Here is a 12,621-nt window from a genome sequence, read left to right as displayed (position 1 = left end):
TTATACATGTGGTCTCCCCTCTCTCATGTTATACATATGGTCTCCTCGTTATAAATGATGTGTCCTCAGTCTCTCCAGATGTTATACATGCTGTCTGCTCTCTCCCCGTATATTATACATGCTGCTTTACCAACACCGGGATCACGGGATTTAGAATGCTGGGGGGGTTTGGGCGAGCGCAACGAACCTCCTTGTTAGCTCGCTACAGGTTCTATTCCCACTCTATGAGTTATCTCTCCCCCTATGTCCTGCATGCTGTCTCCTCTCTCCCCCTATGTCCTACATGCTGACTCTGGCTTCTCTTTCCCCTATGTTATATATGCTGTCTCCTTTCACTTTCTCTGTTATACTGTACATGCCGTCTCCTCTCTCTCTTCCCTATGTCATGCATGCCGCCTCCTCTCTCTCTCTCTTCCCTATGTCATGCATGCCGTCTCCTCTCTCTTCCCCATGTCATGCATGCCGCCTCCTCTCTCTCTTCCCTATGTCATGCATGCCGCCTCCTCTCTCTCCCTTTCCTATGTCATGCATGCCGTCTCCTCTCTCTTCCCCATGTCATGCATGCCGCCTCCTCTCTCTCTTCCCTATGTCATGCATGCCGCCTCCTCTCTCTCTCTTCCCTATGTCATGCATGCCGCCTCCTCTCTCTCTCTTCCCTATGTCATACATGCCGCCTCCTCTCTCTCTTCCCTATGTCATACATGCCGCCTCCTCTCTCTTCCCTATGTCATACATGCCGTCTCCTCTCTCTTCCCCATGTCATACATGCCGTCTCCTCTCTCTCTTCCCCATGTCATACATGCCGTCTCCTCTCTCTCTTCCCCATGTCATACATGCCGTCTCCTCTCTCTCTTCCCCATGTCATACATGCCGTCTCCTCTCTCTCTTCCCCATGTCATGCATGCCGTCTCCTCTCTCTCTTCCCCATGTCATGCATGCCGTCTCCGCTCTCTCTTCCCCATGTCATGCATGCCGTCTCCGCTCTCTTCCCCATGTCATGCATGCCGTCTCCTCTCTCTCTTCCCCATGTCATACATGCCGTCTCCTCTCTCTCTTCCCCATGTCATACATGCCGTCTCCTCTCTCTCTTCCCCATGTCATACATGCCGTCTCCTCTCTCTTCCCCATGTCATGCATGCCGTCTCCTCTCTCTCTTCCCCATGTCATGCATGCCGTCTCCTCTCTCTCTTCCCCATGTCATGCATGCCGTCTCCTCTCTCTCTTCCCCATGTCATGCATGCCGTCTCCTCTCTCTCTTCCCCATGTCATGCATGCCGTCTCCTCTCTCTCTCTTCCCTATGTCATACATGCCGTCTCCTCTCTCTCTTCCCTATGTCATGCATGCCGTCTCCTCTCTCTCTTCCCTATGTCATGCATGCCGTCTCCTCTCTCTCTTCCCTATGTCATGCATGCCGTCTCCTCTCTCTCTTCCCTATGTCATACATGCCGTCTCCTCTCGCTTTTCCCCCATGTCATACATGCAGTCTCCTCTCTCTCTTCCCCATGTCATGCATGCCGTCTCCTCTCTCTCTTCCCCATGTCATGCATGCCGTCTCCTCTCTCTCTTCCCCATGTCATGCATGCCGTCTCCTCTCTCTCTTCCCCATGTCATGCATGCCGTCTCCTCTCTCTCTTCCCCATGTCATGCATGCCGTCTCCTCTCTCTCTTCCCCATGTCATGCATGCCGTCTCCTCTCTCTCTTCCCCATGTCATGCATGCCGTCTCCTCTCTCTCTTCCCCATGTCATGCATGCCGTCTCCTCTCTCTCTTCCCCATGTCATGCATGCCGTCTCCTCTCTCTCTTCCCCATGTCATGCATGCCGTCTCCTCTCTCTCTTCCCCATGTCATGCATGCCGTCTCCTCTCTCTCTTCCCCATGTCATGCATGCCGTCTCCTCTCTCTCTTCCCCATGTCATGCATGCCGTCTCCTCTCTCTCTTCCCCATGTCATGCATGCCGTCTCCTCTCTCTCTTCCCCATGTCATACATGCCGTCTCCTCTCTCTCTTCCCCATGTCATGCATGCCGTCTCCTCTCTCTCTTCCCCATGTCATACATGCCGTCTCCTCTCTCTCTTCCCCATGTCATACATGCCGTCTCCTCTCTCTTCCCCATGTCATACATGCCGTCTCCTCTCTCTCTTCCCTATGTCATACATGCCGTCTCCTCTCTCTCTTCCCTATGTCATGCATGCCGTCTCCTCTCTCTCTTCCCTATGTCATGCATGCCGTCTCCTCTCTCTCTTCCCCATGTCATGCATGCCGTCTCCTCTCTCTCTTCCCCATGTCATGCATGCCGTCTCCTCTCTCTCTTCCCCATGTCATGCATGCCGTCTCCTCTCTCTCTTCCCCATGTCATGCATGCCGTCTCCTCTCTCTCTTCCCCATGTCATGCATGCCGTCTCCTCTCTCTCTTCCCCATGTCATGCATGCCGTCTCCTCTCTCTCTTCCCCATGTCATGCATGCCATCTCCTCTCTCTCTTCCCCATGTCATGCATGCCGTCTCCTCTCTCTCTTCCCTATGTCATGCATGCCGTCTCCTCTCTCTCTTCCCTATGTCATACATGCCGTCTCCTCTCGCTTTTCCCCCATGTCATACATGCAGTCTCCTCTCTCTCTTCCCCATGTCATGCATGCCGTCTCTTCTCTCTCTTCCCCATGTCATGCATGCCGTCTCCTCTCTCTCTTCCCTATGTCATGCATGCCGTCTCCTCTCTCTCTCTTCCCTATGTCATGCATGCCGTCTCCTCTCTCTCTTCCCTATGTCATACATGCCGTCTCCTCTCTCTCTTCCCTATGTCATACATGCTGTCTCTGTGATAAGCCGCTACTCGCTTTGAGTGCTTCCAAGTGTATGTGGTGCGTCGTACCTTTTTCTTCCCACGGTTGTCAGCTTCAGCCTCCTGAATACCACCGGGCTGCGTCTCCTGGGTGTTTTTGCAGAGGGATGAAGACAATCCCTGGGGACCCCCCCCCACAGACAGTCCCTACTCGTTAAAGCAGGAACTATTGTTTTATTTAAAGTGAGAAGGGAATCACAATGCTAGTAGTTAGGATACTTGCATAGTTCAATATAATCTCAGTTAGTACAGTACATTTGCACATTCAATATAAACACAACTGATACATTTCCCTTAGTAATTAAAACGAGGGTTTGTTCAATTGTCCTTTAACATCAGTCCACATACTTTTTTATAAACTGTCCACAAGGAGGCAGTGCATCATTAATCTCTGCAAGGGTCAGCACTGAACAGCCTCCAGGGCTATAAAGTTTTCTGTGGGCAAGAAACAATTCTGTCCGCAGAATGGGGGTTCAATCGCACAATGCCCTTTGGGGGGGGGGGGGAGAGAGTAAGGCAATAAGCAGAGTTCCAGGAGGCGTTGGATTAGCAGTAAGCAGTGTAATGCAATGTGGAGGAGGGGGTGGATGAAGCAATAAGCAGAAGACACAAAGTTTGTGAGAGTGAGAAAATCCGTAACTCCCGGGCAGTGCAATGTGAGGAGGGAGACGAGGCATAAGGCAGCACTAGTGTAACAGTCTGGCTTTAGCAGTTGGTGGGGAGCGCACAGCATTAGCTGGAAGCAGGCAGCAGTGGTCTCAATCACCTGACTTGGTGGCTTACCCCAGCACCTAGTCGGCAGCACCTCCAGTTGGGTCCTTCACGGTGGCTTCTCTTCGGTGTGCCAGGGTCCGCCCTCAACGGCGCTCTGCTGCAACACACTGCGCCTGGCTCCTAGAATCCTCTGTCTGCGCCGCTCACGTCCCCGCTGTCTGCGGCCACTTCTGTGTGCCCGCACCGGCTTACTGCTCTGACACCGCTCACCTGTCTGCGGCCGCTTCCCCTATGCTTGCGCTACTTCACGTAGCCGTCAGTCCTCAGCCCTGCGGGCCCATTCCTCTCCCTGAAGCAGGGAACTTCTTTCTCCGTCCCAGCCCGGCTCTCCACTTCCCACACGCACACACATGTTGTTTCTTTTGTCCTCATCAGACCCCCCGCCCACCGGATCAAGGGTCATCCAATCACGGGGCAGACAGGGGCTAGTGATGTCACAGAGGGGATTTTGTTAACCCTTGCAATCTGATGCTTGGCTGACACCTGCCAGGGGAGTTTGGGATGCCACATCTCCTCTCTCCATGTTACACATGCTGTCTCCTTTCACTTTCCCTGTCATTCTGTACATGCTGTCTCCTGTCTCACCCCACATACTGTATGCCATGCATGCTGTCTCCTCTCTCCATGGTATACATGCAGTCTCCTCTCCTCTATATAATAAATGCTGTCTCCTGTCACTCCTTCTGTCATACTGTACATGCAGTCTCCTCTCTCCCGATACATGCAGTCTCCCCTATGGTATACATGCTGTCTGGCTTGCTATCTCAGTGACATAGTTTGCAGTATGTCCCCTTCACCATTACATACATGCACCTGCTGCTGTGCACCGCGGCCCTGATATTGCAGTCTTCTGTGCCGGGTGCCAGTGACTCTCTCTCCTCCGTGTCTCCCACTCAGTGCTACATGCTGCAGCCCTCCCTCTCTCTCTCTCTCTCCCGCTATGAGGTGTATCCTCCCTCCCTGTGCTGCCTATTGGATATACTCTCACCTCTCGCTGTCTTCCTGTGAATAGCAGAATTTGGTCCATTTCCCTGTTGGAATTAGACGCAGTGTTTCCTCAGTCTCACCCCCTCTCTCTGTATAATATGCAGTCTCTCTCCCCCGGTCACTGTGTGGCTGTGGCACCTGTCTCTTACACATTGCCTAATTATAAGAGGTCTCCCCCAGGCAGCCCATCCCCGGGCTATTATGTCATATTGTACATGCAGGCTCCCCGATTATCCCTTATTCTCTCCCTGTTAGATGCAGTCTCTGCTCTCTCTCACCCCCCTCTCTCCCCCTCTCTCTATTAGATGCAGTCTCTCCGCTCCTCCCCCTCTCCTGCTCATGTTGTGTCTCCGGTTCCTGAGCTCCCGGAGCGGACCGGACCCCCCTCACCCAGCCACCCCCAGGGGCCCCCGAGGGATCTCGGGGCTCCCCGCACCCCCTGTTCTCCCGGGGGAGACCCAGAGACCCCGGACACAGTGGGACAGTCCCCCCGGAGAAGGAGAAGCCCCATCACCAGAGACAGACTCCCCAACATCAGCGATTCTCCAGACTCAGACAGCGATCTCCCCGGCAGAGGGAAGGAGCCCCGCACCAGAGACGCCGCCAGCGGAGAGAACGGACCGGCAGCCACACAGAGAGCCCCCTCCAGCCCGCACACTGACTCCCCGGCTGCCGGCAGAGACACCCCGGTTCCAGACAGAGACACCTCTTCAGGAGACAGAGACACCCCGGTCAGAGATTCCCCCATCACTATTGGAGATCATCCCAGCAGCAGCTACAGCAGAGACCCGGCTCCTGGAGATACAGACCACCCTGTCCGAGACCCCCAGCTCAGAGATAGAGACCCCATCACAAGAGCCAGAGACAGAGACCCACCCGGCCGGTGGATGGAAGAGACGTCGGGGAACGCGGTGATCATCAGGATCGGCATCCCGGATCTGCAGCAAACGGTAACTGCACTGTATTATATAGCGCTATCCGTGCCTGTCTGTATGTATGTAGCTGGGCGTCTCACACTGTCAGGCATCGGCAGATGTGTGTGTGTATAGATACATGATATAGATATATATATAGATATATATAGATATATGTGTGTGTGTGTGTGTGTGTGTGTGTGTGTGTGTGTGTGTGTGTGTGTGTGTGTGTGTCTCAAGATAGATAGATACATACATAGATAGATACATACATACATACATACATACATACATACATACATATAGATATATATGTAATTTCTTCAGACATATTGCCACAAGAGCCTGTGTATAGGCGGCATGGGTTACTAGTTACTACATGTATGTTACACCCTGCATTAGTGTCTCTGGATGCCGTTATATTATACAGGTGGCTGGGTGAGTGCAGGGGATAGGAGCAGTGCTTGCCTACACTGGCAGATTTATGCTGGGGATTTGCAGCGCCTGCCTTTAGTAAATGGCAAGTGCAGTAGTTGGCAGCAGCTGCCCAAGTTCTGTAGTAGATATGAGCTGATAAGGTAAAAACCAGAATGGTCTGGACCCCGGAACGCCAGACTGGACCGGCTCCCTGCAGCAAACTCTGCTATCCTGGAGCTTGTAGTGCTCATCCCCGTACAGAGGGTGTCCTGTCTGGGGTGTCTGTGACAGCTGTCACCAGGGAGGCGATAAGGCAGTGATTACAGCCTCCCCGTATGGTCCGGACCATTCCAGCTATTACCCCATCCCCGGACGCAGAGGTTGTAATCTCTCCCACCCTGCCTCTCTGGTGACAGCTGTCACAGACACCTTTCCCCCAGACGGGACACCGGGCAGACAGAGACGAGCAGTACAAGCTCCAGAATGGCTAAATTTGTTGCAGGGAGCCGGTTCAGTCCAGCACTCGGCGGTCCTGTTTTTACCCAATCCCGGATTGGAGTGCTTTGCCATAGAGTGAAATAGTGCAGTAGATGCAAGAACCATAATGTGTGTAGTGCAATAGCTAGTGCCACTGGCTGAACACTGTGCATGGCACGTACTGTATAATGACATGTGATGGAGTGGCAATGCTTTGTACCATGATACAGTACATGGCAGCACTTGTCTGAACTGTGTAAGTGAATTGAAAGTGTAGTAATGGTAGCTCCAGATTACTGTATAACATGTGTTAGTTATGGCAGAGCTTCCTTAGTAGTGTTTAGCCACGGTTATTGCAGTACATTGCAGTATCTAGACTCTGCATAGCGTGTGTGGAGGATGGCATGATATTTTTAATGGAAATACTTCCCCATGGAAATATAGAGGGTAGAGGTTTTCTGTGATTCTATAAGTGACTGTACTTCATCCTGACAGTGTAAATGATAGTGTTTCACTATGATAGTATAAATGGCATTGCTACAAGATGGCAGTGTTTTGCTAGATAGCAATGGCTTACCATAATGCTGTAAATGGCAGTGGCCCACCATGGTAGTGTAAATGGTGCTATACTCCACCAAGTTACTGTAAAGGGCGGATGTGTTCCAGCATGGTAGTGTAAATGGCGCTGTGCTCCACCATGCTAGTGTAAATGGTGGCTGTGCTCCAGCATGCTGGTGTAAATGGTGGCTGTGCTCCAGTATGGTATTGTAAATGACGGTTGTGCTCCAGCATGGTAGTGTAAATGGCGGCTGTGCTCCAGCTTAGTAGTGAAAATGGCGGCTATGCTCCAGCATGGTAGTGTAAATGGTGGCTGTGCTCCAACATGGTAGCGTAATTGTCGGCTGTGTTCCAGCATGGTAGTGTAAATGGCGTCTGTGTTTTCCGGCATAATAGTGTAAATGGCGGCTGGGCTTAACCATGCTAGTGTAAATGGTGGCTGTGCTCCAGCATGGTAGTGTAAATGGTGGCTGTGCTCCAGCATTGTAGTGTAAATGGCAGCTGTGCGCCAGCATGGTGTTATACATGGCGTCTGTGCTCCAGCATGGTATTGTAAATGGCGGCTGTTCTCCAGAATGATAGTGTCAATGGCGGCTGTGCTCCAGCATGGTAGAGTAAATGCCGGCTGTGCTCCAACATGGTAGTGTAAATGGCGGCTGTGCTCCACCATGGTAGTGTAAATGGCGCTATACTCCACCATGATAGTGTAAATGGCGCTGTGCTCCACCATGCTAGTGTAAATGGCTGCGCTCCAGCATGGTAGTGTAAATGGTGGCTGCGGTCTAGCATGGTAGTGTAAATGGCGGTTGCGCTCCAGCATGCTGGTGTAAATGGTGGCTGTACTCCAGCATGGTTTTGTAAATGGCGGTTGTGCTCCAGCATGGTAGTGTAAATGGCGGCTGTGCTCCAGCATGGTAGTAAAAATGGCGGCTGTGCTCCAGCATGGTAGTGTAAATGGTGGCTGTGCTCCAGCATGGTAGCATAATTGTCGGCTGTGTTCCAGCATGTTAGTTTAAATGGCGTCTGTGTTCCGGCATAATAGTGTAAATGGCGGCTGTGCTTAACCATGCTAGTGTAAATGGTGGCTGTGCTCCAGCATGGTAGTGTAAATGATGGCTGTGCTCCAGCATTGTAGTGTAAATGGCAGCTGTGCGCCAGCATGGTGTTATAAATGGCGGCTGTGCTCCAGCATGGTATTGTAAATGGCGGCTGTTGTCCAGAATGGTAGTGTAAATGGCGGCTGTGCTCCAGCATGGTAGTGTAAATGCCGGCTGTGCTCCAACATGGTAGTGTAAATGGCGGCTGTGCTCCAACATGGTAGTGTAAATGGCGCTATACTCCACCATGATAGTGTAAATGGCGCTGTGCTCCACCATGCTAGTGTAAATGGCAGCTGTGCTCCAGCATGGTAGTGTAAATGGCGGCTGTGCTCCAGCATGGTAGTGTAAATGGCGGCTGCGCTCCAGCATGGTAGTGTATATGGCGGCTGCGCTCCAGCATGGTAGTGTAAATGGCGGCTGTGCTCCAGCATGTTAGTGTATATGTTGGCTGCGCTCCAGCATGGTAGTGTAAATGGCGGTTGCGCTCCAGCATGGTACTGTAAATGGCACTATACTCTACCATGATAGTGTAAATGGTAGCTGTGCTCCAGCATGACACTGTAAATGGCGGCTGTGCTCCACCATTCTAGTGTAAGTGGTGGCTTTGCTCCACCATGCTAGTGTAAATGGTGGCTGTGCTCCAGCATGCTGGTGTAAATGGTGGCTGTACTCCAGCATGGTATTGTAAATGGCGGCTGTGCTCCAGCATGGTAGTGTAAATGGCGGCTGTGATCTAGCATGGTAGTGTAAATGGTGGCTGTGCTCCAGCATGGTAGCGTAAATGTCGGCTGTGTTCCAGCATGGTAGTGTAAATGGCAGCTGTGCGCCAGCATGGTGTTGTAAATGTCGGCTGTGCTCCAGCATGGTAGTGTAAATTGCGTCTGTGTTCCGGCATAATAGTGTAAATGGCGGCTGTGCTTAACCATGCTAGTGTAAATGGTGGCTGTGCTCCAGCATGGTAGTGTAAATGGTGGCTGTGCTCCAGCATGGTAGTGTAAATGGCAGCTGTGCGCCAGCATGGTGTTGTAAATGGCGGCTGTGCTCCAGCATGGTATTGTAAATGGCGGCTGTTCTCCAGAATGGTAGTGTAAATGGTGGCTGTGCTCCAGCATGGTAGTGTAAATGGAGGCTATGCTCCACCATAGTAGTGTAAATGGTGTCTGTGCTCCACCATTGTAATGTAAATGACGGCTGTGCTCCAGCGTAGTGGTGTAAATGGCAGCTGTGTTCCACCATAGTAGTGTAAATGGCGACAGTGCTCCACGATTGTAGTGTAAATGGTGGCTGTGCTTAACCATGGTCGTGTAAATGGCGGCAGTGGTTCACTGTGGTAATGTAAATGACGTTTGTGCTCCACCATGCTAGTGTAAATGGCGGCTGTGCTCCAGCATGGTAGTATAAATGGAGGCTGTGCTCCAGCATGGTAGTGTAAATGGTAGCTGAGCTCCAGCATGATAGTGTAAATGGCGGATGTCATCCACCATGATAGTGTAAATGGTGCTGTGCTTCACCATGCTAGTGTACATGGTGGCTGTGCTCCAGCATGGTAGTGTAAATGGCGGCTGTGCTTCACCATGCTAGTGTAAATGTTGGATTTTCTCTACCAGGCTAGTGTAAATGTTGGCTGTGCTCCAGCATGGTAGTGTTAATGGCGGCTGTACTCCACCATGATAGTGTAAATGGTGGCTGTGCTCCAGCATGGTGGTGTAAATGGCGGCTGTGCTCCGGCATGTTGGTGTAAATGACGGCTGTGCTTCAGCATGGTAGTGTAAATGGCAGCTGTGCTCCAGCATGGTAGTGTAAATGGCGGCTGTTCTCCAGCTTGGTAGTGTAAATGGCGGCTGTGCTCCAACATGGTGGTGTAAATGGCGGCTGTGCTCCACCATGCTAGTGTAAATGGCGGCTGTGCTCCACCTTGGTAGTGGTTGCTGTGCTCCGGCATGGTAGTGTAAATGGCGCCTGTGCTCCAGCATGGTGGTGTAAATGGTAGCTGTGCTCCAGCATGGTGGTGTAAATGGCGCTATACTCTACCATTATAGTGTAAATGGCGGATGTGCTCCTCCATTGTAGTGTAAATGGCTGCTGTGCTCCACCATGGTAGTGTAAATGGCGGCTGTGCTCAAGCGTGGTAGTGTAAATGGCTGCTGTGCTCGAGCATGGTAGTGTAAATGGCGGCTGTGTTCCACCATGGTAGTGTAAATGGCGGCTGTGTTCCACCATGGTAGTGTAAATGGCGGCTGTACTCCAGCATGGTAGTGTAAATGGCGGCTGTACTCCAGCATGGTAGTGTAAATGGCAGCTGTGCTCCAGCATGGTAGTGTAAATGGCGGCTGTGCTCCAGCATGGTGGTGTAAACGGTGGCTGTGCTTCAGCATGGTGGTGTAAATGGTGGCTGTGCTTCATCATGGTAGTGTAAATGGTGCTGTACTCTATAATTATAGTGTAAATGGCGGATGTGTTCCTCCATGGTAGTGTAAATGGCTGCTGTGTTCCACCAAGGTAGTGTAAATGGCGGCTGTGCTCCACCTTGGTAGTGGTTGCTGTGCTCCAGCATGGTAGTGTAACTGATGCTTTTACAAATGGCAGTGCTTTACTGTGATACTGTAAATGAAAGTGCTTCACACCATAATTGTGTTTAAATGGCAACTGTGCTCCAGCATGGTGGTGTAAATGGTAGCTGTGCTCCAGCATGGTGGTGTAAATGGCGCTATACTCTACCATTATAGTGTAAATGGCGGATGTGCTCCTCCATGGTAGTGTAAATGGCTGCTGTACTCCACCATGGTAGTGTAAATGGCGGCTGTGCTCAAGCGTGGTAGTGTAAATGGCTGCTGTGCTCGAGCATGGTAGTGTAAATGGCGGCTGTGCTCCAGCATGGTAGTGTAAATGGCGGCTGTGTTCCACCATGGTAGTGTAAATGGCGGCTGTACTCCAGCATGATAGTGTAAATGGCGGCTGTGTTCCAGCATGGTAGTGTAAATGGCGGCTGTGCTCCAGCATGGTAGTGTAAATGGCGGCTGTGCGTTCCACCATGATAGTGTAAATGGCGGCTGTACTCCAGCATGGTAGTGTAAATGGTGGCTGTGCTCCAGCATGGTAGTGTAAATGGCGGCTGTGCTCCAGCATGGTGGTGTAAATGGCGGCTGTGCTTCAGCATGGTGGTGTAAATGGTGGCTGTGCTTCATCATGGTAGTGTAAATGGTGCTGTACTCTATAATTATAGTGTAAATGGCGGATGTGTTCCTCCATGGTAGTGTAAATGGCTGCTGTGCTCCACCAAGGTAGTGTAAATGGCGGCTGTGCTCCACCTTGGTAGTGGTTGCTGTGCTCCAGCATGGTAGTGTAAATGATGCTTTTACAAATGGCAGTGCTTTACTGTGATACTGTAAATGAAAGTGCTTCACACCATAATTGTATTTAAATGGCGACTGTGCTCCAGCATGGTGGTGTAAATGGTGGCTATGCTCCAGCATGGTAGTGTACATTCCGCTATACTCTACCATTAATATACTCTACCATTATAATGTAAATGGCGGATTGCTCCATCATGCTAGTGTAAATGGCGGCTGTGCTCCAGCATGGTAGTGTAAATGTTAGCTTTGCTCCAGCTTGGTAGTGTAAATGGCGCTATACTCCAGCATGGTATTGTAAATGGCAGGTGTGGTCCAGCGTGATTGTGTAAATTGTGGCTATGCTCCAGCATTGTAGTGTAAATGGCGGCGGTGCTCCAACATAGTAGTGTAAATGTCGGCTGTACTCCAGCATGGTAGTGTAAATGTCGGCTGTGCTCAAACATGGTAGTGTAAATGGCAGCTGTGCTCCAGCATGATGGTGGAAATGGCGGCTGTGTTCCAGCGTGGTAGTGTAAGTGGTGGCTGTGCTCCAGCGTGGTAGTGTAAATGGTGGCTGTGCTCCAGCGTGGTAGTGTAAATGGCGGCTGTGCTCCAGCGTGGTAGTGTAAGTGGCGATATTGCTCCAGTATTAATGTATAAATGCCATTTGTGCTACAGCATGTTAATGTAAATGACTATGCTACCCTATCAAATTTAGTTGGCAGTGCTTCACAGTGGTGCTGTAGATAGCAGCGATTTGCCATGATGCTTTTACAAATGGCAGTGCTTTACTGTGATACTGTAAATAAAAGTGCTTCACACCATAATTGTGTATATAGCAGTATTTCACTATAATACTGTAGATGGCAGTGGTTTACCATGATATTATAGATGGCAGTATTTCCCCATGATACTTTAGATGGAAGTACATTGCTTCAATGACATACTGTACACAGCAGTGCTTACCTTATATTATACTATAGATAGATAGATAGATAGATAGATAGATAGATAGATAGATAGATAGATAGATAGATAGATAGAGTAGTGCTGTAGTATGATACTGTATGTAGATGTGCTTCAGTAGGTGTCTGTTCTTCACCAGATGGCAGTGGTTCATTATAATATTACAGATAGCAGAATTGCACCATGATGCTTCACATTGTATATATTCACCTTGATAATGTAGGTGGCAATGACTCACAATGTTACTCTAGATACT

The 12,621-nt window shown here is 50.5% G+C and overlaps 1 protein-coding gene and 1 long non-coding RNA gene across 6 annotated transcripts in view; one reads left to right on the top strand and one right to left on the bottom strand.

Annotated features, from left to right (window-relative positions):
- LOC134932316 (uncharacterized) overlaps positions 1-4,849 on the bottom strand; it is a 70,185-nt gene extending 65,336 nt beyond the window's left edge. The window contains exon 1 of one of the 2 annotated variants that reach the window (XR_010179303.1): positions 2,871-4,849. This is a non-coding gene — a long non-coding RNA (uncharacterized LOC134932316). The remainder of the gene's footprint in view (positions 1-2,870) is intronic. The other variant, XR_010179302.1, reaches the window with a different exon arrangement.
- The window catches only part of SHANK3 (SH3 and multiple ankyrin repeat domains 3), a 691,108-nt gene that overhangs the window by 180,473 nt on the left and 498,014 nt on the right, over positions 1-12,621 (top strand). For all 4 annotated transcript variants that reach the window (XM_063926631.1, XM_063926630.1, XM_063926632.1 and 1 more), the window contains exon 3: positions 4,907-5,551. In XM_063926631.1, the coding sequence (XP_063782701.1) occupies positions 4,907-5,551 (645 nt within the window). The remainder of the gene's footprint in view (positions 1-4,906; positions 5,552-12,621) is intronic.

Source organism: Pseudophryne corroboree, chromosome 6, assembly GCF_028390025.1.
Source record: "Pseudophryne corroboree isolate aPseCor3 chromosome 6, aPseCor3.hap2, whole genome shotgun sequence".
Classification (NCBI taxonomy): Eukaryota; Metazoa; Chordata; class Amphibia; order Anura; family Myobatrachidae; genus Pseudophryne; species Pseudophryne corroboree.
This window is presented reverse-complemented; position numbering and strand designations above follow the sequence as displayed.